The 26,803-nt window shown below is 41.2% G+C and overlaps 1 protein-coding gene across 1 annotated transcript in view; it reads left to right on the plus strand.

Moving 5' to 3' along the window:
• The window catches only part of TAF3 (TATA-box binding protein associated factor 3), a 119,824-nt gene that overhangs the window by 76,494 nt on the left and 16,527 nt on the right, over positions 1-26,803 (plus strand). Inside the window, exons 3-4 of the mRNA XM_020880518.2 lie at positions 7,246-9,074; positions 17,041-17,123. Of these exons, the coding sequence (XP_020736177.2) occupies positions 7,246-9,074; positions 17,041-17,123 (1,912 nt within the window). The remainder of the gene's footprint in view (positions 1-7,245; positions 9,075-17,040; positions 17,124-26,803) is intronic.

Below are 26,803 nucleotides of genomic sequence, written 5' to 3' on the forward strand. Positions count from 1 at the left end.
CAAGTTGGCATTTGGGGTTGGCTCAGCAGTGCGGTTCTTCCGCTGGGTGTAGATATACTTTTTCCATCAGCTAGTATGGTCCATGGGGTTGCAAAGAGTCGGACGTGACTGAGAGACTTCACTCCCTCAGCTATCGATGGCCTCCCTTGTATGTCTGACGGGTGTGACCAGGGCTCTGAGTGATGCATTTCTCACCTCCCAGAGCCTAACCCAGGCTCATTCACACTAGGGGGGTTGCAGGTCTCCCAGGAGCAGCAAGAGGGCAAGCCCCAGCCGGCAAGTGGTTTTCAGTCCTCTGCTCACGTCACTGTTGCCAACTCTGACTCGTCAGCCACGGCAAGTCCCGCAGCCACCCAGGTCAAGTAGGCTCCACCTCCTGTGGAGACCTAGAGTCACCCATAGAAAGGGCATCGGGGCAGGGAGGAAGGGATCCCTCTGATACTCAGAAGCCAAAGAGGCAGTGCTGACTATCACCTGGAATGGGCATGAAAGGAAACAGAAATTCAGAAAGACTAAGCAACCACACTGCCAGTGGTGGGCAAAGGCAAGTCACACACAACTGCATGATGGCAGAGTTTCTGTTCTCTGTCTTTTCCCTTCTGATAGACCACTGGCTGATTTGCCTTGTTTGACTAGTTCTGGGGATGGAGAATCTGCAGTAAGATTAGCCTCATTGCTACAGGAGAGCAACAACTGCTGTCATCTGTCTCGGAAAGGATTCCATACCCTGTGCATAGTCTTACTGTCGTGAGTGTAAGAACGTCCTGGTGGAAATGACTTGTGAATGTGTGGGGCTCGACTGTGGATTTGATCTGCACGAAAGGCTTACACCCTAGGATATGGAATCTTAGTTGTAATAGAATTTATTCTGAAAGACTTAAAGGCAGATGATTAAAATATTAGAGATATTGACATTGTCTGGGAGATCTCCTTGTATTTATTTCTTTCAAAAAAAAAAAAAAACCACAATATTACCATAGCTAGGCCCTATTATGCTGTTGTAATCATAGTTGCACCAAGAAGGGTGATTAACGATAGCAATTTATTGTATCTGAGGAGGAGAGAAAATAGGAGATGTTGTCGTTATCATAAATCATATCATAAATAACCCAGAAGAAGCACTCGGAGTGCCCGTGTGGTGTCAGCAGCCAGCCCTCTCAGGCGCGCCCGCCCAGGGTGTAGCCATAGAAACCCCAAAGTCATACTGTTATCTGGGCCTCGCTGCAGTTATGTGATGCAACACTATTAACATATAGATTAGGCCATTTATAATACAGGTGTCATTTCAGGTTGGCCTGCTTATATAGCAGTTTAGTTTTTTATTGTCCCAGATGTTAGTGAAAACGTGCTTTTCTGCGGGTCGGTGTATATATAGGTATTTGTAATGCATCAGCTTCACTCTGCTATTAATTTATTGTGTTATTGATTGGCTGTACTGTATGAATTGTCGTGGCCTAATTGTCTTGTCTTTGTTAGTCATTTCATTTCTTTTTCAGGAAAATAGCTTGGTTTTGATAATACCTACGCACTCATACATATTGAGCTGTGTTTTAAAGGGTCTAATTTCAGTCACATTATAGACGGGACAATTTTTAAAGTATCTTATGAAGAGACAGATTGGCTGCAAAAAATTGTTTTGTCCTTATTTGGAACTAAGAGAGAAAATGTTGGCTGGACTGGGTGGTTTTAATGCTGCTGCTCTTCCTGCATTTCCAAGGTGTCCCGTGTCTGCCTGACATTCTCCAGCTGCCCAAGGTCTTTGTCCTCGCCCCATAGCATCCCGTTAGAGCCTGGTCCTCCTCAGAGCACCCTGGGTACCAGACCCTCTCCATCCTCAGCATTCCATCAAATTGCTTCACTGAAGTTTCACTTATTCAGAGTCTCCTTACCTCAAAAAGTAGGGTAGACTCAATCATTTGTCAGGTTTACAGTCTTAAAAATATTCTGGCAGCAATATTTTAAAAAATATAGCCCTTATCCAAGACATGAATCAAGTGCTCAGAATGCCAAGCTCTGAGGCGTGTGATCAAAGAGCTATTTAGGGGCAAAAGGGCTCTGTCCTGCCCTGTAGAGCACCCCCCTGCATGTGGAGATGGCCCTAATATTAGAAATCTTCAGTTCTTTGAAGCAGGAGTCAGATGTCAATCTTATATTTTGCAGATGGGGAGACTCAGGTCTGAGAAAGTAAGTGGGCTGCCCTGGGTCGAGTTGTGGCTCTGGAAACAGGCCCCAGAGTTCATTTCCATCAAGCTTCCTCTATGATCGACCTTGGGGTTTCTGTTCCCCTGTCCCTGGATGTGACAGCTTGGGTACCGTATGCCAGTGACTGCCACAGACAGCACTTGAATCAATGGCCACACAGTGTGGTGGCTTCTTCAGGATAGGAAGTCATGTCTTATTTGTATGTTCCTAGGACCTAACGAGGTGCTTGCTCTGCTGGTGTTTACAAGGCTCTTGGAAGGTGAACCAATAAATGAGTGAGATGAGTAAGGAGTAAATGAATGAATGCAAGTAGTACTGAGTCACTCCAACTGGTTGTAATAAACATACCTAATATATAGAAAGATGTTTTCTGAAAAGCATCCATTTTAAATGAATCTTTTCATATCTATTATGAAAACATTAGTATGCATAATTTAATTAGACAGTGGGAAAGTTTGTGTCATTGTTGCTAGAAATTTAATTTCTGCATGTACATTTCTTAAAAAATTACAAGAAATCTAGTTTTAAGTACATTTAGTTTTTGGTGAAATGTACAGGTAGCATTTTATTGTCTTTATAAAGTTTAGAAGCACAAATATATTTTCTGCTTGAGATCATGCATCTGTATAGTTAATGAGATAAAAACGTTTCATGCCCATGCAAACAATTTCCTAACATCCATCAGCTTTTAAGATTATAGTATTTCTTTAAAGGCATTTATTATTCTGGTTTAAAAGATTTTTCTTAAAAAAGATGTTCTGAACCAATATTTTTAATAAGTTAGAAGTGTGTTAGTCATTCAGTCGTGTCTGACTCTTGTAATTCTGTGGACTGTAGTCTGCCAGGCTCCTCTGTCCATGGAATTTCCCAGGCAAGAATACTGAAGTGGGTAACCATTCCCTACTCTAGGGCATCTTCCCAACCCAGTGATTAAACCCTGGTCTCCTGCACTGGCAGCTGGGTTCTTTACCATTGAGCCACCTGAGGAGCAGGTGCACTTGCATGCCTTAGACCAAAAGGTGGCCGTAGAGAAGTTTGGTGAAGAAACATGTTTTGCTTGTTACTTCCCTGGGAAAGGTAGGAAGTGTGGATTATTTATTTGTGTCATCAATGAAGGAAGTTGGAGTGGTGTTTGTAGTGGCTCCCCGACTCCACTTAATATCTGTGGAATTTTTAAAACAATGGACAGCAATATAGATCCATTTGTTTTCTTACATATCATTAAAAGAATCTGACAATTGTTCTGCACTACCAAAATATTGATTTGGTAAATATGGGTAAAAGCTATTTGTGAGTAATTTGTAGCACTTAGAACTTTTCTGTAAGTTTGAAATTATTTCAAGTTGAAAAGTTTTCACAGTCAAATGTTGACTTGAGATCATTGATTGTTTAAAGAGAGATTAACTCCATCTTTTTCTGCATGTTGTAATATTCTGCTACCAATTAAATATATTATAAATGATATTTCTAACTGTGCTGATAAATTTGTGCTGAATCATTCATATTATTGCCTATTGTTCCCTTTTTGACAAATGAAAAAGTATTGTTATATATGGACAACGTTTGACAGAATGAGAAGTTACTTCTTAATGTGTCAGGTTTTTACTTAGATTGGATTATAGTGTTCACACATTTTAGTGAATTTTTATGAAGAGTAAGGTTCTTGGTAGTGGACATGAATCTCTCCCAGTAATTTAACATTAAAAAAAATAATAATAGGGGTTCCTACCCTGGTTTATATGTTGTTCTTCATATGTCATTTTTTATGACCTTTTTTTCCTCTTAGAAGTGTAGGACTTAATCATAATTTATGGTAGTCTTTGATGAATGACAGTGCTAGTAGTCAGTTATAACACATATCAGCATTTTGAGTAAACCCTCTCACAAAGAATAATCAGATCAAAAGTCATCTGTTACCTCTAGCCAAATCTTAGCATGAGCAGGAAGGGAAACACCAGTTTTGTAAATGATTCCTTACCCTACCTTTGGCAGCATGACCGTAACACTTCCACAGAACTAGCCTCCTTGAGTAAAATTTCTGTTATCCTTCCAGAGTCTCCCCAACAGCTCCAGACCGCTCTCACTGCTGGATGGAGTTATTAGGGCAGATGACTGCAGTGACTGTCCACTTGACCTGGAGATGCTAACTCCGGACTTGCCCTGTTTTGTGGTCTTAGAGAGATTATAGTGAGGAGAGCTGTTTTTTTGTTTTTGTTTTTGTTTTATCTTCTCAAAAAGGATTGTAAAGTCAATTTTAAAAGGTATATCTCTATTATTGTTCATTGTTATTATTTAGTGGTTTGAATACTTACCCAACTCTAATTAGCAATTACTTTTCACTGTCCTCACAAGATAAGCAATACTAGGGTGTCCCCATCTTCTGGATCAAGGACTTGAAGCACTGAGAAGTCAAAAAGAACTTATTTTAAATGTCACAGTAGTTTTCCTTGAACTAGTTTTTTTTCCCCCAATATTTGTTTGTCACATGAATGCAGAAGAGTCTTTCCCTCTAGTTTAAACATTTTTAAACAGTAGAAAGTGAGTTCTTAGTTCTCTGGAAATAAAAAAATCTTTAAAATACTCATATCAAATAACATCACCTGTTTGACTTTGGAGCACAGCTTCTGTTCTTGTATCTATATTTGTGTTAAATTAGAAAGAGTTGTGACTTCAATTTTTTATACTATTTTTTATACCTTTGTGTAGTAACATGTCAAAAGATCAGGTATCTTGTAATATTAAACTTCTGTTAACCTAATTATATGCTATTTTATAATAAAGCTGTTTTCATGGATAAGTATAGGAAAATGCTAAAAACCACTTTTAGGGCACTTTCCAGATTTTTTGTGAATTGTGCTCATTATACACATGCACACAATGAGCACTTCCTTGCCATTCACCTGTAATCAAGCTGAAATTAACCTGCAGGGGGTAGTTTGGGTGACAGTAGAGAATAAACCATTCAGTAGCTATTACATATTTATCTTATTCCAAACTCTTAGACCAAGAATTAAAATAACTCATGTAATAGAAAACCAGACACTAATTATGCAGAATCATCAATTAAGTCTGTGTTTGAACAAGCATAAGCTAGATCAGTTGTATTCATTTGTTTGCATTTTGTAATATTTTAAAAATAAAATATATTTGCTTAAGTGGAAAACTTTCAATACCAGGAGAATGGGTAAATAAGCATGGTACATTTTTACACAGGTTACAACGGTGAAAATGAACCTGCATGGACATAGGAGATGCCCAGAAACATATTGTTAGGGGGGAAATGAGCTGAAAGATATTATAGTATGATACCACTTACATAAAGTTCAAAAACAAGTCACTGCATACAAATGTGGTAAAACTGTTCAGGAAACAAGGGAAGGACAGTAAAAAGAAGAGGAGTTACCTGGAATGGGGTGGCGTGGAGAGAGGAGAGCATCCATCAGAAAGCGACCAAGGGGTGTCTCGATGGTGCTGCTCGGGTTGTCTTCTTAAAGTTGGGTGGTGGTTTTACAGGTACTCATTCATTGTTATGCTTTATGCCTTGCATGCAGTCACACTCTGTTATGTATCTATTTCTAATTCAGAAAACTGTTATAAATATTTTCACACTTTTCCCGTTCTTATTAAAGCTTAAGTCTTTCTCTTCCAGCAAAATTCCCTCTTCCATTTTGATTAATTTTGATGCCGCCATTGAAGCTTTCTTATAAAATCTTTAAGCGTAAAATATTTGTAAATTAAATTAATAAAAAGCAGCATTTGTGTTTTTAAGTATTTTTATAATTCATTTATATTCCTCTAAACCACATAAAGCTTCTAGATGCATATAAGTTAATAGGGACTGGAAATAAAAACATGAAAATTAAACATTAAAAATAAAATAACAGAAATGGAATAGTCCTCCCTAGCTTGTGGAGACCCACTTTGAATCAAGCATTATGTTAAAAAATTTTTTTCACTTAAATGTAAGCAGCCATCATAAATTTTTTAATACTTTCTGAGTTTCTTATATAGTTTCCTTGTGCCCCCCTCCATCTCTGCATCATCTGTTCCTTCATCCTGTACTTCTCCATTCCCAGTCTCCAAATATCCAAAACACTGCCTCATTTGTCAAGTCTTTTCCCGGTCTTGATGCAGAGGTAATCTGTTTCTCCTTTGAGCTGCTTTGACACTTGGCCTGTCTTGTGGTCCTGATCACTTTCTACATGCTGTCCACCTACATGGTGTCTCCCGCTGAACTGTAAGGTTTTTTAGGTTGTGGTTTATTCCTGACTTCCTCCAGTAGCCCTTTCAGCCTTTATCATCATGCATGGTAGATGCGGCTTAGTTAATATGTGCGGGAGGAAAGAATATGACCCCACAACAACTCGGTCAGGTTGTCAGGGCAAGTAGCATTAGCCCCTTTTGAGAGGTCAGAAAACAGCCTATGAGAGGTTGAGAGACTGCCTCGGGCCCATTGCTCTGCGATGCCTGCACGCCTGTGGAAACCCCATCTCTAAGGCCAAGCTGAGTGTCTTTCCATGTCACCACACCACTTCTCAAAGTGGCTGTCCTCAAGTCAGCAGACGGGAGAAAGAAGTAGCATATGAACTATTAAAAAGTATTCTTTCCTGTCATTTCTGAGGTTAGTAGTTTACATGCTAACCCATCTCTTGGTTTTTTAAGAGGGGTGTGTGCGCGCGCATGTACACAAGAGGAAGAGAAGAAAAGAAAGGCAGTATTTAGTCAAGTTAGGAAAAGAATTAAGTAAGCAGAGGGCAAAGAGGAAATCCTTAGCAGACTTCAGATCCTGCATTTAGGATCTGAAGGATCAGAAGGAAAACAGTTCATGTGTCTCCTGTCGCTGGTCGCCACTCCTCAAACAAAGACGGCACGTGTGTTTGGAAGGTCCTAGAAAACTTAACCACTTTACTCTCTAACAACTGTCAATAATTTCCTTTCTTTCCTAGAAATCATGTCTTGAAGCGTTGTTGGGTTTTTTTTCCCCTTAGGGTATTTTTTTAATATATATATTCTAATAACACTTCTTTTTTCTTCCTTCCCCAGAAGAAGAAGAGGAGCAAGTGCCCACAGATGGAGGCACGTCAGCAGAAGCCATGCAGGTTCCCTTGGAAGAAGACGACGAGCTGGAGGATGAGGAGATTATTAATGATGAGAACTTCTTGGGTAAGAGACCTCTGGACAGTCCGGAAGCTGAAGAAATGCCCACGATGAAGCGGCCACGCCTGCTGAGCACCAAGGGGGACGCCCTGGACGTGGTGGTACTGGAGGCTCGAGAGCCGCTCAGCTCGCTGAACCCCCAGAAGATCCCTCCCATGCTGTCCCCCGTCCACACCCAGGACAGCACGGACCCAGCTCCTCCATCACCGGAGCCGCCAATGTTAGCTCCAGTGGCAAAATCACAGATGCCAACCGCAAAACCATTGGAAGCAAAGTCGTTTACACCCAAAACAAAGACTAAAACCAGTTCTCCAGGACAGAAGACGAAATCACCCAAAATGATTCCGTCACCAGCCATGGTCGGAAGTCCTATTCGGTCTCCAAAAACCATATCCAAAGAAAAGAAATCTCCTGGACGTTCCAAGAGCCCCAAGAGCCCCAAGAGCCCCAAGGTCATGACTCACATTCCCCAAGTACCTGTCAGACCTGACACCCCCAACAGGACTCCTTCAGCCACAATAAGTGAGAAAATCAGTAAGGAGGCTGTTCAGGTGAGACAGATACAAGCACTGCCTGATGCTGGGCGGCTGAACAACGAGAGTCAGCTCAGAAAGGCGGTCATCACCGACAAGACCATCGACGACTCCATCGACGCCGTGATCGCGCGGGCTTGCGCGGAACGCGAGCCCGATCCTTTTGAGTTCTCTTCTGGGTCCGAATCAGAAGGAGACATTTTTACCAGCCCTAAGAGAATTTCAGGTTCAGAATCTGTTACCCCCAAAGCCTCCACCTCCTCCAATAATTTCCCCAAGTCCGGGTCCACCCCTCTGCCGCTTTCAGGCGGAACTTCAAGTTCGGACAATTCGTGGACAATGGACGCATCCATCGACGAGGTGGTTCGGAAGGCCAAGATGGGGACCCCTCCCAGCATGCCCCCCAGCTTCCCTTACATTTCCTCCCCATCGGTCTCTCCTCCCACCCCCGAGCCCTCACACAAGCTGTACGAGGAGAAACCCAAACCGCCCGCCTCCTTGGACGTCAAGAAGAAGTTGAAAAAGGAGCTGAAGACGAAGATGAAGAAGAAGGAGAAGCAGCGAGATAAGGAGAGGGACCGGGACAAAAGCAAGGAGAAGAGCAAAGAGAAGGAGAAAGGGAAGGAGAAGGAGAAAGACAGGGAGGCCAGCAAGGAAGCTAAGTATCCCTGGAAGGACTTTCTCAAAGACGAAGAGGCCGATCCCTACAAGTTTAAGATAAAAGAGTTTGAAGATGTGGATCCAAAAGCCAGGTTGAAAGATGGGATGGTGAGGAAGGAAAAGGAGAAGCACAAAGACAAGAAAAAAGACCGAGAAAAGGGCAAAAAGGACAAAGAGAAGCGGGACAAAGAGAAAGCGAAAGAGAAAGGCCGCGAGGAGAAGCTGAAGGCCACCCCGGCCCCGCTGGTCCTGCCCCCCAAGGACGTGGCGCTGCCCCTGTTCAGCCCCGCCGCCGCCATGCGCATCACGGCCGTGCTGCCCTCCCTGACGCCCGTGCTCCCCGAGAAGCTCTTCGAGGAGAAGGAGAAGCCCAAGGAGAAGGAGAGGAAGAAGGACAAAAAGGAGAAGAAGAAAAAGAAGGAGAAAGAAAAGGAGAAGGAGAAGAAGGAGAAGGAGAGGGAGAAGGAGAAGCGTGAGAGAGAGAAGCGGGAGAAGGAGAAGGAGAGACACAAGCATGAGAAAGTAAGCGCCTTACCTTCGGGGCCCCTTTGAACCCTGTCCCGGTGGGAGACGCAGGCAGAGCCAGCAGTGGTCTGTCCGTTCCGATGTAGATCACCCGCAGCTTCACCGGAAGCTGGCCTGTAATGTGTTTATAAAACTTAATTTTAATTCTCAAACCCGTGAACCTGTCAGCAGCCTCCCCCTCCCCCTGCCCTGCCCCGCCCCCATACACCAGAAAACATTCAAAATTCATAGCCTGAGAGGAATCCAATCCACAGGCCATCATATCTCTGTTAGCCACACTAATCTCTGGCTAGTTTAAAAAGATCCGTAATCTCTTCAATTGTAAATAGTATTTTTTTTTTATAAGTATCAAGTCTGCTGCATACCGATCTGTACCCAAATAGCAGATACCTGGAAAAGACAGCCCCTCGTTTTCTCAGAGCAGGCGAAACCATGGCCCTGCCCTCCTAAGAGGACAGCAAAGTCCACGGGTCCTCGCTCCCTGATGCGGCTCTCTGCGCGGTGAGCTGTTTTGCAAGTATTTAAGGTCATGCCTGTCTTCTACTTTCTGTAACACGTCTTATCCTTCTGTTTTCTGCTTTAATAAGATGAGGACACATCTTTTGAGTATCTAGCTCATCTGACAGCCTGGTTAGTGGGGAGAAACTAATGCTGAATATTTTCCATGTAAGTAGCTCAGGCTTCCATAGAACACAGTCTAAGAAACCGATGATACATCCTGCGGGAAGGACCTTGAGCCCGGGGCCACAGGGTGTGACCTCTGCCTTGAGAGCTTAGCTCTCTCCCCACCATTCTTTGGATTACAGTGGTTGACTGGTTGATCAGACAATTTCTTTTAAACTTTCTTAAAAAGTGTCCAAGTATTCCTGCTGCCATACACACAGACCCTCAGAGAGCCTCTCCCTGCCCTCTGGGAGCATCCCTCTTTGAGGCTGGCTACAAAATCATACCCAGTAATTTTTCCCACATGGTAAAGTATGCTGTATTTGACCTACAGCAGCTCCATAATCCATACTTTTGCACTGATTTTCATTTCAGACTTAACTGGGAAAATTAGTTTAGCTGATGAGCTCACCAGGGTAATCTCACATTTTCCTGCCTAACTTTTCTTTCTCTGTTCCCCTTGGCTATTATTCTAAAACAGAAGGAAGTAGAGTGGAAATTCTGAGATTAATAACTGAACATCAGCAGGTTAACAAGACACAGAAATCCAACTCTTTTTTGTCCATTTTTGAAATTGCTTTATTATTGCATTATTTTTCCGTGGTACCTGGAAGATTTTAAAGCACCTCCACATGCCTTAGTTTCTCCCCTGACACCCATGTGACATGGGTCCCATGGGTATTGTTACCAACATTTATGGATGAGACATAAAGATGTCTCATGTTTATGGATGTTTATGTTTATGGATGAGAAACAGCCCGAGCGACTTGTCCAGGATTGAGGTCACAGCCAGCAAGAACCAGGTCCTTTACACACAAAATTGACTTCCCGTTTTGAAATGTTTACGATAGTTAGCCGCTTGTCCATTAGGTACATAGTACCTTAGCAAATCAAGAGTACACTTGCTTTCATCACCATCTCAGGCCTGGAAAGTCCATCGTGGGGGACCTAACGTGTCAGGTTAGCTGGTAAAACGACCCCTGCCTTTGGGAAGGACCGGTCCCTCAGATCATCATCGTTGGAGTCTCAGTTACAAGCCACACAGATTTCACCTGACAGAGGTAATCAGGTCCTTGTATCAGTGTTGATGGTTATGGAGCAGTTTTTAAAGATAAAAACTTATCAGAATCAGCCAGGAGGGCTTTACAATTAATAAACGTTGCTGTCTTTGGAGTTAAGCCTGAGTTCCCACCCCGACCTTTCCAGCCTGTGAGCTTGGGCGCCTGGGCAACTTGGGTGACTGTAGCCCTCCTCACCATGTTCCCTGGGGCAGCCTGCTGCGCTCACTTTAGTCTTACTTCTGTGCATGTATGTAAGACTAAGTGGGGCTAAAGAGTGGTCTCCTCAGTTCACACCTCTTGACGAAAGGTCCCCGGCGTCTTACCTTTCTGTTGTAAGTATACTGTTGACTCATTTCCATCGTGTTCTCATCAGCTTCCATGATACACTAGTGAAATGGGGGCTTTCAGTAAATAAAATCTAACCTCAGTAAGAAGGAAGGGGAATAGGCCCTTCCTGTTTCTTTTAACTATCTGTTCCACAAGGAAACTAGTAACTTCATGTTAAATGAGTCTGTTTGAGTTTATAGACACTTCCTCAAGCCCACACCCAGGGCTATGGAGGCACGAACTGAACTCTTTTACCAAGAGCCCGAATGCTGTTTCATTGTCCCCACTGGATCCCACTTGTGGTCCCCACTGGACCACAACTGCAGATCTTCTGTCCATCTGTTTAATTTTTAAACAGTTTATCAGTGTTAGTTAGACTATGTTTCTGAATGGAAGTAATGTAAAGACCTTCATTGTTAAGAAAGACAGCAGAGTAGTTACCAGTTGACATAGTTGAGCATCTGAAATGTTAGGTTATTAAATTCAGCTTTCCACCAATACTATTTTGGGGTGTTTTTCTGATATATTAGCATAGATAGATATCTGAACCAGTGCTGGATGAACTTGCTGCCAGTGGCACACATATTTAGGTTTGTGTGTGTGTGTGTGTGTGTGTGTGTGTTTAATGAAAGAAGTTTAACATTAAAAAAATAGAAAGTAAAAACTTGGCCAGATTATATTGACAAAGCTGCCCATTACCTTTGCAGAAAGTCCCTGTCAGAAGATAAACTTTAAAGCTGGAATGCATGAAAGAGTTCCAAGATAGAATTTAAATTTAAACTGATTCTTTATAGATAAGCTTTTAAAAAATCCACCTCTTTGCTTCAAGTCAGGATTTTAAAAATAAATTTCCCCTTTAAATCTCTTGAGCGATTTTCATTTTTTGCAAGGCCGCACTGCTGGTGTCCTGGAAAAATGGAGAGTTAGAGCTTTATCAGTTGGTGCCCTGAGGTATGTGGCAAAGAAGCTAAATCCTTGAAGATTAGCAAAAAAAATGCAGCACATGGCAATAAGGGGCTTATATGACTACTAGTATTAGTTCAGGTGAAAGAAGTATTGCTTATACATAAAACTGGACAAATCCACTGACAATGTATTTTTAGTTAGCTACAAAGGAGTCTTATATTACTGGACTTTGCTTCTTTAGTGAATTGGGAAGCTTAGTAATCCACTGTAAATGCTCTTCCACGCGCCCCAATTCTCAGCATCACTCTAAAGTACTCTTCTTTTATTTTAACCCTTACAAGCTCCTCTTTCCCCTGGATTTTGGCTTCATGCCATTAAAAGATGGTGTCAGTCTTACTGTTCAAGAAATCGAAGCCGTTGTCACCCAGTGTGTTGACTGCCATGGGCGGCCGCTCAGATAAAGTCAGAGTGAACAAAAGTCTGGAGAGAAAGTTTTATTTAGAAACTGTGCTTTCTCTATCGACATTGTTAGCATCCTTATTAGTCTTTTTCTATGCTTGCTTGAGTTTTATCTTTCAGTTAACTCTGCTTTGACCTCTTTAAGAATGAAATGAAAGTATTTAACTATTTTTCAGTATGGTTGCCATATGTCCTGGCTTGCCTGGGACAATCCAGTTTACACCTGTTACATGGTATAAATAACAGCTCCTACTTTCGCTGTCAAAGTTCTTTCTGGATGGGGTAGTCACCCTAATTACAGGGAAAACTTTGAGCTGAGGTAACAGGTTCTGAGTCGTTCATTAATTCAGCAATTCTACTAAATATCTGTTGTCCTCAGGGCACATTTATACCATTTTTAATCTGACTCTAAAAATAGCTCTGCATTTTTTTTTCCTTTTGCTGTCACATATTGTATCATTTAATTTTTTTTTAATAGTGGGTTGTAAATAGACCATGCCTTGATTCTTTTTGTCCTGCCAAGTCATTGCAGTCAGCCTCAAAAAGCCAGCAAGTTTAGTTGAATGGAGGTGAGTCCGACATTGATCTCAATTTCCATATAAGCTAGTTAGTTTCCCATAGGAGGAAAAACTGTATTTTACACTCTACCCTAGCCATCTCACAAGTATGTGTCACTCATCATAAAAGACATTGACAAAGAAACTGAATAGTTCCGTGCAGGACGTCAGCATTACCATAAAAAAAGACCCAAAATATGTGGCAAAGGGTCACAAATAGTGTGGTGAAACAGAGGATGAATTTGGGGGCAGAGAACTGAATTTCAGTCATTTACTTACTACCTCTGTAACTATGGCCAAACCACTCAGTCTTTCTGAGCCCTCAGTTACATGTGAGTAATGATGCTGATTCCTTCCACACTTAGCTTAGAGAGTTATGGAGATCACACGGGATTGTGTGTATGGAACACACTTTGTGAAGTGCAGTGTGAGTAAGTTGTAATTATTGTTCAGTGTGGTCATAGGAATGGACCAGAGTAAAGTGAGAAGCATAATGATACTAAAGAAGATTTTTTTAAAGATAGGGCAAGCAGCTTTAATTTTTTAATAAAGCTTAAGGAGTTTCAGTAATAGTATTGTGGGTTGAAGGAATATGGAATATTACTTCTAATACTCGCATCACTTATGAGTGTATGTGTGAGACCCTAAAATATTTTAGAATTGAAGAAATTTAGGAACTTTATATAATTTTTCATTCTCTGAATTAAAAAACTGTATTCAGTCCTAATTTTGCTACTTTTGTGACCTGAAAACAGAAAAGGAAACAGGAAGAAAGGAAAAATGGTTGCTTCATGTATGATCATTCTCTCTGTAAAATGGAAACCATTATACCTACCCCACCTGTTTGTTAAAGAACCTGAATGATCTCATTAGAGCTGATTCAAATGAATTCTCTTTAATGGCTGAGTAATATTCCGTGGTGTATATGTACCACAGCTTCCTCATCCATTCGTCTGCTGATGGGCATCTAGGTTGCCCATTATACAGAGCGAAGCAAGCCAGAAAGATAAAGACCATTACAGTATACTAACACATATATATGGAATTTAGAAAGATGGTAACGATAACCCTATATGCAAAACAGAAAAAGAGACTCAGATGTATAGAACAGACTTGTGGACTCTGGGAGAAGGCGAGGGTGGGATGTTTCAAGAGAACAGCATTGAAACATGTATATTATCTAGGGTGAAACAGATCACCAGCCCAGGTTGGGTGCATGAGACAAGTGCTCGGGCCTGGTGCACTGGGAAGACCCAGAGGGATCGGGTGGAGAGGGAGGTGGGAGGGGGGACCGGGATGGGGAATACATGTAAATCCATGGCTAATTCATTTCAATGTATGACAAAAACTACTGTAATGATGTAAAGTAATTAGCCTCCAACTAATAAAAATAAATGGAAAAAAAAAAATAAAGAACCTGAATGAGAACATCTGAAAAATAACCAAATGCAATGCCTGGCAAGAATTTAAGTGTTTTATAAATGTTTGTTTGCTTGGGACATATTTATTTTCCCACAGGTAACCCAGAATGGTGAGAAAAATATAGAAACCTTAGTTGTTTACAAAATAGGCTAGACCATTGGTCCTCAGGTTTGTGTTAGATATAGACCTCGGTGTTCAAAGAATCAGAGAAAGTGAATACAGGTTTTTCCATGGGTCTCTCTCTGCCTCCACCCCAGTGACCCTTGGTCCCTGAAGCTTCGTGGAAACCACTGGATTAAGAATCGGGCAAAAGTGAGACCATTTAGAGGAGCCGGTTTTTGTGGGGGAACTGATAAGATTTAGATGTGGTGAAATCTTTCTAGAGTATTTAGTTGAAAATGTCCAGTAGATAGCATTATATTCTGGCTTACTTCCAATCAGTGCTGGTGTAAAGAGGCTGATTTTAAAGACATGACATATTGAAAATTTTTACAATTGAATCCGTGAATGTGAATGAAGTCGGTGTCGGGTGACGAGAGGAGAGGACCCAGCGAGGCCAGGCCAAAGAAGAGGACTCTGTTAGGCTCAGGGAGGAGCATGGTGAAGATCGCAGTGGAGAAATAGACAGGAGCACTGGGGAAGAGTGAGTGTCTAGAAAGAGTGGCTTCATTTGGGCCAGAAAGTGGAGCGGAGTTGGGTGAGGAGTGAATGAGAAATGGAGACGATGAAGTGAAGACTAGAACATGTCGTCAGTGAGAGGGTAAAGGGGAGGTAAATTTTTTAAGTGAGAGTTGAATGCGTTAGAACGCTGGAGGGAAATAATGAACTGAGAAGGTGAGGATGCCACAAATAAGGAGGAAGTTTCTTTCAAAGGCTGGAGGTGATGGACTCTAGTGTAATCGTGGGTGCAAACATTTGTAGGGAATTGGAGGAGTTGTGTGCCCAGTGGTTTCAGCATTTTTTCCTGTGGGGTTTGTGAGCAGAAGGGGAAGGAAGTCATGGGATGGGTCTTAAAAGCTGTAAATGTTTGAAATCATTGCTTCCAATTAATTCTTAAAATATACCTTAAGCACTTATGTGTCAGACCCTACAACAGGCACTGGGAAATAGCAGTGCACAGAGCAGGCATGGTCTCCACTCTTATCTAGTTTAGCAGAGAATCCAAATAGGCAGACAGTCTTAAAGGCACAGATGAAATTGGAGTTTTGATGGCAGAAGCTGGAGCAGTTTTAAATTTTTTCTTTGGAATTAGTGCTCTGGGGAATGATTTCAGATTGGTCCTGGACAAATGGTGAAATGACCAAGAGGCAGGGAGTTGAGGGTGCTTGCAGGATAAATGGTTCATTCAACAGATGTTGGTGGAGTACCACCTGTGTGTCATATACTGCTCAAGAGAATGAAGGAAGTCATAGATCTTGATGTGACCGTGGATTTAAAAAACGAAAAAAAAAACTCAAGAAGGGGTCAGGTTAAAACATATAAAAAAATGGTCGGTTTGATCAATGTGCAATGTATTGTTTCTGTGAGATACTATTGGATTGACCCAGAAGTTCCTTTGGGTTTTTCCTCAACATCATAGGAAAAAACCATGATGAACTTTTTGGCCAATGGCAATATATTGAGCACTGTGTTATACACTCCTTCCCCTTGAGAACCAGTGCACTGTTTCTTTTCTTAATTTCTCTTGAGGTTGAAATACATAAATCAGAGGTTGGCACCGGTTGTCGCAGTGACTAGCAGCGTCCTCCTGCCGAGCCAGGATGTTGACACGTAGCTGAGTGGGTCACCCACTCAGCAGCAAACCACCCCACCGAGAATGCCAGTAAAACCTGCTGAAAAACTGTGGTGCAGATGATTCTCGTCTTGTCCAGTTAAAATACTGATTTTACCACAGGGGATCTTCAAGTCAGAAATCGTGACAAAGTCCTTTCAACACCATAGTTCATTTGTATGTTCCCTTTTGATTATTAGCTCAGCTATTCGAGCTGGTATCTTCAACTTACTCAGCAGTCACTGCCTTCACCGTGAATCCTTTCTAAGTAAATATGTTTTGTCGCTTACACTATTTTAGATCACTTTTCTATTAGCCAAAAAATGAAGCAGTTCAGTGCTGTAATTACACTGGGTGTGTCGGTTTTCCTATATGGCATGATAAACGTGCATTTAATGTTTTTTAAGACCCATAAATTTTATAGTGGAGCTCTTGCTGCAGTTTTCTCCTGTTATATATTAAATCTGGCAGTCACGTAATTGTTCCACTGAATGACTGAAGCAACAATTCTTGTTTAAAAATTCTGACAATAAAATCTGAGAAATTAATCAAAACTAAGCAAATACAGAAATAGCTCCCATATTTAAAGTGTTTAAAGTTTGGGGAATTTCTCATGATGCCTCAGTCTTTGAGAAATGAAAACAAAAGAGCCCTAGGTTAGCTTTACCTCTAGCACCTCAGCCACGTTTGAAACTCAGAAGCCTATCAAGTTTGTGGGGATGAGGGTGTAGGAGAAAAGGGAGGTAGTACTTCTGTCGAGAAAAGCATAGTTGACTCTAATGTACTGTCTTCAACAGATCAAAGTGGAGCCCGTGGTCCCAGCCCCAAGCCCGGTTATACCCAGACTGACTCTCAGAGTTGGAGCCGGCCAAGACAAGATGTAAGTATTGGTGTTCGGTATAGAGGGCAAGAGGTTGAACGTACCTTTTACTCCTCTTCCCTAGCGGGTTAGAACTCTCGGATCTTTCCAGTGTGGACATGTGCAGTCAGGCTCTATTCCGAGAAGGCTTCATTCTCAAATTGGTTTCTTTCTCAGAGTAAATGCTTACTGCTTTATTCAGCACATAGGAGCCTTTCTGCCCAATCCCAGCCCTCTCGCCCCAGTTCTTCTCTTTTAAAGACTAATACAGGACATTGTTTCTGCTTAGTTTGTGAGGCCCCAGTTATCTGAAAAATAAGAAACTGTATTGAATGGACTGACTGCCCACATTACACCCAGGTGGACGTAGTATTAAACCTCTTCAAACGTGTGTTCTCTGTCAGCAGGACAAAGAATGAAGATTCTCTTCTTGCTCAGATGGCACATGGTTTTATTCTGTGCATATAGAACAAGGATAATGCCTAAAGCTTGGTCAAGCACTGTATCAGTGACAACTGAAGTCTGAATTATCCACCCTTTTTTTTTTTTTTGTAAGAGAGAACTGGAAATGTAGACATGGTGTTTACTGTTTATTTTCTTAATTTCATGGAATCATCACATCTACCTATCCTTCTTCAAAGTAAATTTGTTGGCTGTGTTTCTTTTATTCATTTTTGTGATATGAATTAAGGCTTACAATGCTCTTATGTGATCCTAATAAGGTGATGAACACTGATTTTTTTTTTTGCAAATCATGTTGAAAATCATTCATCTAAAAATCATACTACGCAACATTTCAGTGAATTTTGTAAGCTCAGAGTACAAATTTACAACTGTATTTTTACCAGTAAAGCCTAAAGATGGATTAGTTTACATCACAAGCAATCAAATGTTATATAGAAAATAGGTTTACAAGGCATTTACCTTTCATTCCGTTTTTAACCATAAAGATCAAAGTAGGAGCCATGAACTTGTTTCTTTAGTAGGTAGAGTAGACAACAGGAAGTTTGCTTTGCATTCTCATTGTTCGTTCCATCTTAGAGTTTGTAGTGTGTATTTTATGCAGCCACTGCTTCTGTTAGTTCCAAACGTAATACTGAGAAAAAGTCCAGCGTCATTCCAATGAATGATGGTGTAGGGCAAACATGGCCTTCTAGGAGAGTGTGTATTCTGATGATTGAAAGAAGAAAATCTGGTTAGTGCTTTTCTTGCCTAAATTATCTACGTAATTTCCACATTGCTTGTTCTGCTTGTGCCAAGAGAGACCCAGACAGTAGGCTGTAGTATTACTGACAAGCTTAGAAAATGGACCAAAAATACCATAGACTGAGCTCTTTTTAAACCAAATACTGTCCTGATGCCCTTCTACCTTCCCTACAAAAATTTTAATCATGTCCTTATCCCTCAGCCATTAGAGAGCAGAGAGCAAAGCACCTGTACCTGCCATCTCCTTAGAATTCCTGTCCTTGGGCTCATTTCTCTGAAGGAAAGATACTCTTACTTATCTCTGGACAAATACTTTTCTCCTACCCATTCATATTTTATTCCAGTTTTGTCCTAACTCACCATTACTTCACCTTTCCTTACACATACAAGCTCGGCTTGCTTATTCCTTTAGAGGAATAAGATTTTTAGAAAGGCATTGATAGTAGTATTCATCACATCTGCCTTTAAGCATCTTTCAGTTATTTGGTTGACTAATTCCTTTTCCTCTCAATAAATCACTCATATACCTAAGATATTGGAAGTTGTGAGAAATAGATCCTATGACTCTGGAACAGAATGTCCAGTATTAGAGAAATTATAGTACCCAGACAGTCTAGACAAATTGTCCTTGAAAGTATAACGTTAAGTAACGTGAACTTTCTGATATTTAGGGAAATAACTCCCATATCAAATGAATAATCAATCATTTGACCAAAGTCAGAAACAAGGGAATATATACTTAAAATGAACAAAGGAGTAAACTAAGTGAAATATATTACATTTTAAACTTGAAAGTAAAAGAGGTCCAAGTCACATGTTGTTGTTGTTTAGTCGCTAAGTCCTGTCTGACTCTTTGCGACCCCGTGGACTGCAGCACGCCAGGCTCCTCTGTCCTCCACTGTCTCCTGGAGTTTGCTCAGATTCTTGTCCATTGAGTCAGTGATACAATCCAACCATCTCATCCTTTGCCTACTCCTTCTCCTTTTGCCTTCAGTCTTTCCCAGCATCAGGGTCTTCCAGAGAGTCGATTCTCTGCATCAGGTGGCCAAAGTATTAGAGCTTCAGCTTCAGCATCAGTCCTTCCAGTGAATATTCAGGGTTGATCTGCTTGCAATCCAAAGGACTCTTAGGAGCCTTCTCCAACTCTGCAATTCAAAAGCATCGATTCTTCAGCACTCAGCCTTCTTTATGGTCCAGCTCTCACATCCGTACATGACTCCAGGAAAAACCATACTTTTGACTCAATGAACCTTTGTCAGCAAAGTGATGTTTCTGCTTTTAAACATGCTGTCTAGGTTTGTCACAGCTTTCCTTTCAGGGAGCAAGTGTCTTTTAATTTTGTGGCTGCATTGACTGTCTGCAGTGATTTTGGAGCCCACGAAAAGAAAATCTGTCACTGCTTCTATTTTTTCCCCTTCTCTTTGCCCTGAAGTAATGGGATTGGATGCCGTGATCTTAGTATTTTAAGTGTTGAGTTTCAGGCCATCTTTTTCACTGTCCTCTTTCACCCTCATCAAGAGGCTCTTTAGTTCCTCTTCGCTTTCTGACATTAAAGTGGTATTATCTGCATATCTTATGTTGTTGATATTTCTGCCAGCAGTCTTAATTCCAGCTTGTGGTTCATCCAGCCCAGCATTTCGTATGATATACTCTGCATATAAGTTAAATAAGCAGGGTGATAGTATACAGCCTTGATATACTCCTTTCACAATTGTGAACCAGTTCATTGTCCCATGTAAGGTTTTAACTATTGTTTCCTGACCCACATGCAAGTTTTTCATGAGACTGGTAAGGTTTTCTGGTATTTTCTTTTCTTTAAGAATTTCTGTAGTTTTTTGTGATCCACACAGTCAAAGGCTTTAGCAGAGTCAGTGAAGTGTAGTCAGTTAAGCTAAAGTAGATGTTTTCCTGGAATCCCCTTGCTTTCTCCATGATCCAAAGAATGTTGAAAATTTGATCTCTGGTTCCTCTGCCTTTTCTTTTTTGTGTGTTTTTTTTTTCTTTTTTGTCATTTAATTCAGAAGAAATTCAAAGAATTGAGTGTCCCTACTATAACAGATCACTTTTCATTTCTGTTTGAGTATTTATGTGAACAAGATTTCTCAGGGTTTCCATTCACCAGTATTAGAAATATAAATTGATATTGATAACACAACATTGTAAATCAACCATACCCTAATAAAAAAAATTTGGGGGTGGATTTTTATCTTTTTTTAAAATTAATTTAATTGGAGGCTAATTACTTTACAATATTTTAGTGGTTTTTGCCATACATTGACATGAATCAGCCATGGGTGTACATATGTCCCCCATTCTGAACCCGCCTCCCACCTGCCTCCCCATCCCATCCCTCTGGGTCATCCCAGTGCACCAGCCCTGAGCACCCTGTCTCATGCATCCAACCTGGGCTGGTGATCTCTCACTTATGGTAATATACATGTTTCAATGCTATTCTCTCAAATCATCCCACCCTCGCCTTCTCCCACAGAGTCCAAAAATCTGTTCTTTATCTCTGTGTCTCTTTTGCTGTCTGGCATATAGGGTCATCATTACCATCTTTCTAAATTCCATATATATGCGTTAATATAACTGTATTGGTGTTTTTCTTTCTGACTTACTTTACTCTGTATAATAGGCTCCAGTTTCATCCACCTCATTAGAACTGATTCAAATGCATTCTTTTTAATAGCTGAGTAATATTCCAGCTATTACTGGAACATTAATTCCAGTAATTATACAGCTATTCCTGGATAATTCATTATCCATTTGTCTTATCCGTTTGTCTGCCGATGGGCATCTAGGTTGCTTCCATGTCCTGGCTATTATAAACAGGGCTGCGATGAACATTGGGGTGCACGTGTCTCTTTCAGTTCTGGTTTCCTTTGTGTGGATGCCCAGCAGTGGGATTGCTGGGTCGTACGGCAGTTCTAGTTCCAGTTTGTTAAGGAATCTCCACAATGTTCTCCATAATGGCTGTACTAGTTTGCATTCCCATCAACAGTGTAAGGGGTTTCTCTTTTCTCAACATCCTCTCCAGCATTTATTGTTTGTAGACTTTTTGATAGTGGCCATTCTGACCAGTGTGAGATGGTACCTCATTATGGTTTTGATTTACATTTCTCTGACAATGAGTGATGTTGAGCAGCTTTTCATATGTTTGATAGCCATCTGTATGTCTTCTTTGGAGAAATGTCTGTTTAGTTCTTTGGCCCATTTTTTTGATTGGGTCGTTTATTTTTCTGGTATTGAGCTGCATGAGCTGCTTATATATTTTTGAGATTAATTCTTTGTCAGTTGCTTCGCTTGCTTCTTTTGCCTTTTCTAAACCCAGCTTGTGCATCTGGAAGGTCTCAGTTCACATACTGCTGAAGCGCAGCTTGAAGGATTTTGAGCATTACGTTGTGAAATGTGAAATTAGCATGTGAAGTGAGTGCAGGCGTATGGTAGTTTGTACATTCCTTGGCATTGCCCATCTTTGGGATTGGAATGAAAACTGACCTTTTCCAGGCTTGTGAACACTGATGAGTTTTCCAAATTTGCTCACATATTGAGGGCAACACCTTAACAACTTCAGCTTTTAGGATTGAAACAGCTCATCTGGAATTCTGTCACCTCCATTAACTTTGTTGTAATGCTTCCTAAGGCCCACTTGACTTCACACTCCAGGATGTCCGGCTCTAGGTGAGTGACCACACAATTATAGTTATCTTGGTCATTAAAATATATTTTTTGTATAGTTCTTCTGTGTATTCTTGCCACCTCTTCTTAATCTCTTCTGCTTCTTGAAGAGCTCTCTAGTCCTTCCCACCTTATTGTTTTCCTCTATTTCTTTGCATTGTTCATTGAAGGCCTCTTATCTCTCCTTGCTATTCTCTGGAACTATGTATCCAGTTGGTTAGTTCTTTCCCTTTCTCCCTTGCTCTTCACTTCTCTTCTTTCCTCAGCTATTTGTGAAGCCTCCTCAGACAATCACTTTGCCTTCTTGCATTTCTTTTTATTTGGGAAGGTATTGATCACTAGCTCCTGTACAGTGTTACAAACCTCCGCCCATAGTTCAGGCACTCACTACCAGATCTGATCTCTTGAATCTGTTTGTCACCTTCACTATATAATCTTAAGGGATTTGATTTATGTCATACCTGAATGGCCTAGTGGTTTTCCCTGCATTCTTCAATTTAAGCCTGTATTTTGCAATAAGGAGCTCATGATCTGAGCCACAGTCAGCCTCAGGTCTTATTTTTGCTAACTGTATAGAGCTTCCCCATCTTTGGCTGCAAAGATGCAAAATAATCCAGGAGTTGGTGATGGGACAGGGAAGCCTGGTGTGCTGCAGTCTGTGGGGTTGCAAAGAGTCGGACACAACTGAGTGACTGAACTGAACTGAATACTGATGAAAAATGATCAGTCTGCTTTCAGTATTGACCATCTGATGATGTCCATATGTAAAGTCATCTCTTGTGCTGTTGGAAGTTGTTTGCTATGACCAGGGTGTTCTCTTGGCAAAATTGTTAGCCTTCTCTCTTCTTCATTTTGTACTCCAGTGCCAGACTCGCCTGTTATTCCAGTTATCTCTTAACTTTCTACTTTTGCATTCCAGTCCCCTATGATGAAAAGGACATCTTTTTTTTGGTATTAATTCTAGAAGATCTTGTAGGTCTTCAGAGAACCGGTCTACTTGAGATTCTTCAGCATCAGAGGTTGGGGCACAGACTTGGATTACTGTGTTGAATGGTTTGCCCTGGAAACAAATCAAGATCATTCTGTCACTTTTGAAATTGTACCCAGATACTGTATTTTGGACTCTTTAATTGACTATGGGGGCTACTCCATTTCTTTTAAGGGATTCTTGCCCACAGTAGTAGATATAATGGTCATCTGAATTAAATTCACCCATTCCAGTCCATTTTAGTTCACAGATTCCTAAGGTATCGATGTTCACTCTTGCCATCTCTTGCTTGACCATATCCAGCTTACCTTGATTCACGGGCCTAACTTCTAGGTTCCTATGCAATATTGCTCTTTACAGCATCGGACTTTACTTTCACCACCAGGTATGTCCACACCTGGGCGTCGCTTCTGCTTTGGCCCAGCCTCTTCATTCTTTCTGGAGCTATTAGTAATCACCCTCCACTCTTCCCTATAGCATATTGAACACCTTCCCACCTTGGCGGGGGTGGGGTTCATCCTCTGGTGTCATATTTTTTTTTACTGTTTTATACTGTCCATGGGATCCTCGAGGCAAGAATACTGAAGCCGTTTGCCATTCCCTCCTCCACTTGACCACGTTTTGTCAGAACTCTCCACTGTGACCTGTTTTGGGTGGCCCTACACGTCATGGCTCATAGCTTCATTGAGTTATACAAGCCCCTTTGCCATGAGCAATAGGATTTTATATAAAATACAACATAATCAGTAAAGAGGGGTCTTTCTGTTTGTTTTTTGTTTTTTTAAATCTGAGTCAGTGGTCAACAAGCTACGGCCATGGGCTAATCCATCCCACTGTGTGTTTTTTATGGCTCAGCTGAAAGAAATTAAAAGAAGGATAACACTTTATGACACTTGAAAATTATATGAAATTAAAAGTAATCTTTTATTGTTGTAGCATAAGGATCATGGCTTATTCCTTGGCAGTAATGATGGAAAAGAGACGGTAGGTTCATATAAACATGACTTTATGTAGTTTTTTATTCACCTGGGGCTATAATGATGCTCTTTTGAAGTAGAATTAATGAGTAGACTAGGACTCAGAGTGGGGGGTTGAATAGTCTAGGAGGAGGAGTTGTTTATTTCTGAAGAACAGGCAGAGAGTAGAGTCTTTTGAAACCATAGGGAAAAGAAAACACTTTACAGGGTTCAAATTATACCCTCTTGTTGGAAGATCTCTAGGACAATATTTAGTTTCTAAATCTTATATGAAGAAATGATGCCTCTGACCCATAATCCGGGAAAGTGCTTTGAGTTTAGACTGCTTCCTCTCTTCTCTGTTATTGTTCCTGGAAGCCAGACAGAGGGCCCTTGTCTCCCTTGATTGAACACTCCTGCCGAGTGTGCGTGAAGGGTCTGTGGAGATCCAGTGCCACCTCCTGATTGTGTTAACGTTCAAGGTCACTCTCCAGGCACCTCAGATGCCTTTAACAGGTATCCCAGGAATGAGGACCCAGAGTTCCCCTTAGTATTGAAGAGGAAACTAAGATACTGATCCTGAAGTTACAGTCTCAGCATCTGTAGCTTGTAGGGGTGGTGTGAACGGGAAGAAGCAAGGCATTCAAGTAAGTCAATGAATAACTGAGTCTGGCCTAACGGCCAAGCTTTGCCTTGATGCCGAGAGAGCAGGTGGGTTTAGCTGGCCTGGGAGCAGCGCCTGCCGTCTTACTGGTCAGGTCAGTATGGTTGCTGCTGAGGCCCCGCAGACTTGGTGCCGGAAGGGACAGCGAGTGTCCCTGGGGACCAGAGGCGCCGCAGGCTGGCCAGATGGCAGCACAGTCGCCGTGTTACTTGTTGCCCGAGGCCTTGGCATTTACTGAGTCAGTTCATTTTGAGTAAGCCTAGGAAAGCTGGGCTAACTTGTGGCATCCGTGCATTCAGTCATTTCTATGAAGGACATAAACAGAACACAGTGGTGTAAGCAAGGGAACGTCTGAGGGGGGGGACTGCTTAGACAGGATTGTCAGAAGAGGCGTGCAGAGCAGTAAATGTGGGGTTGTATTCATAAAGCTCAAAATTCTATTAAAGGAGCATCTCATTTAAAAAGGTGACTTAAAGTATTGGTAAAGTATTAAGAGGAAAGGCCCTTGTATGTAAAGATTTGAGGGTAACAGTGGCGGTTAGGGGTTACACGGTCTTTCCCGCCTCATGTTTCTCCATGTCTCTTTAGGCTGTCCTCTCGCTGGCGCTGGGGAGGTGGGTCTGTCCTTTTCTCCATCTGTCCTGTGGCTCTTTTAGGGGCGCGAGGCCGAGTGGCTGTCCTGCCAGCAGTATCATTTGGTCTGGTTGGTGGGGCTGCTATACTGGAGAAGTTTGGAGCTGGTCCTGCTCTCAGGGCACTGCTGCCCTGGTTCAGAGCGCTCACCAGAGATAGGTAATGAATTGGGCCCCTCCACACATCCAGCCGGCTTCCCCAGTGGCGCTAGTGGTAAAGAACCCATCTGCCATTGCAGAAGACATAAGAGCCGCGGGTTCAATCCCTGGGTCAGGAAGATCTCTTGCAGGAGGAAATGGCAACTCACTCTAGTACTCTTGCTCAGAGAATCCCAAGGACAGAGGAGCCTGGTGGACTACAGTCCAAAGGGTCGCAAGGCGTCGGACACGACTGAGCGGCTTGGCGTACACACATCCAGTCATGCTCAGTCATTGCTCCAGGTAACACCTGATACTGTATTTGGTCAAGTGACCCAGAATCGTTCTGTGTCACTTTCATGAAAACAGTATCATTACCATTAATAAGTCTAAATTTTCTTTTGGCTAGAGGACACAATAGATACTCTCTGTTACAAGTTTAATCCTGTTCCCCAAATGCACACAATTTTTGAAACTATTTTTCAGTGACTACTTTACTGCTGGCAACTAGAGTTTTCCTTCTGCTAACACTTTGTCACCAAGGCCATGAGTATTATCAGATTTCTTACAATCCAGGAAATTCTTTCATTAATCAGACCTCTCTTAGCAGAAGTGCTGAAAATTGGATGCTTTCCTTTTCCTGTAAGTAATTCATTTTTTTGTTGCAGTTTATAGAGTTTAGTTTATGCCTCGGAGGAGGGTTCTTTTTTAAAAATTTATTTATTTTAAATTAAAGGATAATGCTTTACAATATTGTGTTGGTTTCTGCCAAACATCAACATAAATCAGCCAAAGGTATACATGTGTCCTCTTCCTCTTGAACTGAGGCTGCTTAATAGTTTTAATTTCTAAATTATCTATATGTACCATAAAAATGGAAGCTAAAACTTTTTGCTCATTAATCCTGAAAAATAAATGGTTAACCTTTAAAAATGTAAAGTAAGTATAGATATTTGCTGTCTTTTCTGTGATCCAGACTTTTCTGATTAACTCTTTTTGACAGTACAACCAGAAATAGAGGATAACTATGCACAATTACAAAAGTAACCATTTAACATACTTTTAAAGAAAGTAAGCATTTTATGTTCTTATGTAACCAGATTTAACTGAAAGACACTTAATAGGTAAAATGTGTATAGTGGTATTTTAGTGGCAAGTTCTTTAGAAAAATAATAGCAAATTAGTTTTATTTCACTTTCTGCATATTTTCCTACACTTAAAATGTTGTTTATTCATATGTAGCTTTTTTCTAGTTTAAATAAATTTAAGAGTGACTTAGAGAACATAAAATAAAGATACTGGAAAATACTAGGAAACCAAGAACAAGGTGAGGAAAAAAGAAAATTTATACATCAGATATGATCACGACTTCCTAGCAATAAGGGCAGAGTGAGATACATTTTTTAAAGAGAAGGTACCCCTTAGTTTCTCAGGGGAGA

Source organism: Odocoileus virginianus, chromosome 9, assembly GCF_023699985.2.
Source record: "Odocoileus virginianus isolate 20LAN1187 ecotype Illinois chromosome 9, Ovbor_1.2, whole genome shotgun sequence".
Classification (NCBI taxonomy): domain Eukaryota; kingdom Metazoa; phylum Chordata; class Mammalia; order Artiodactyla; family Cervidae; genus Odocoileus; species Odocoileus virginianus.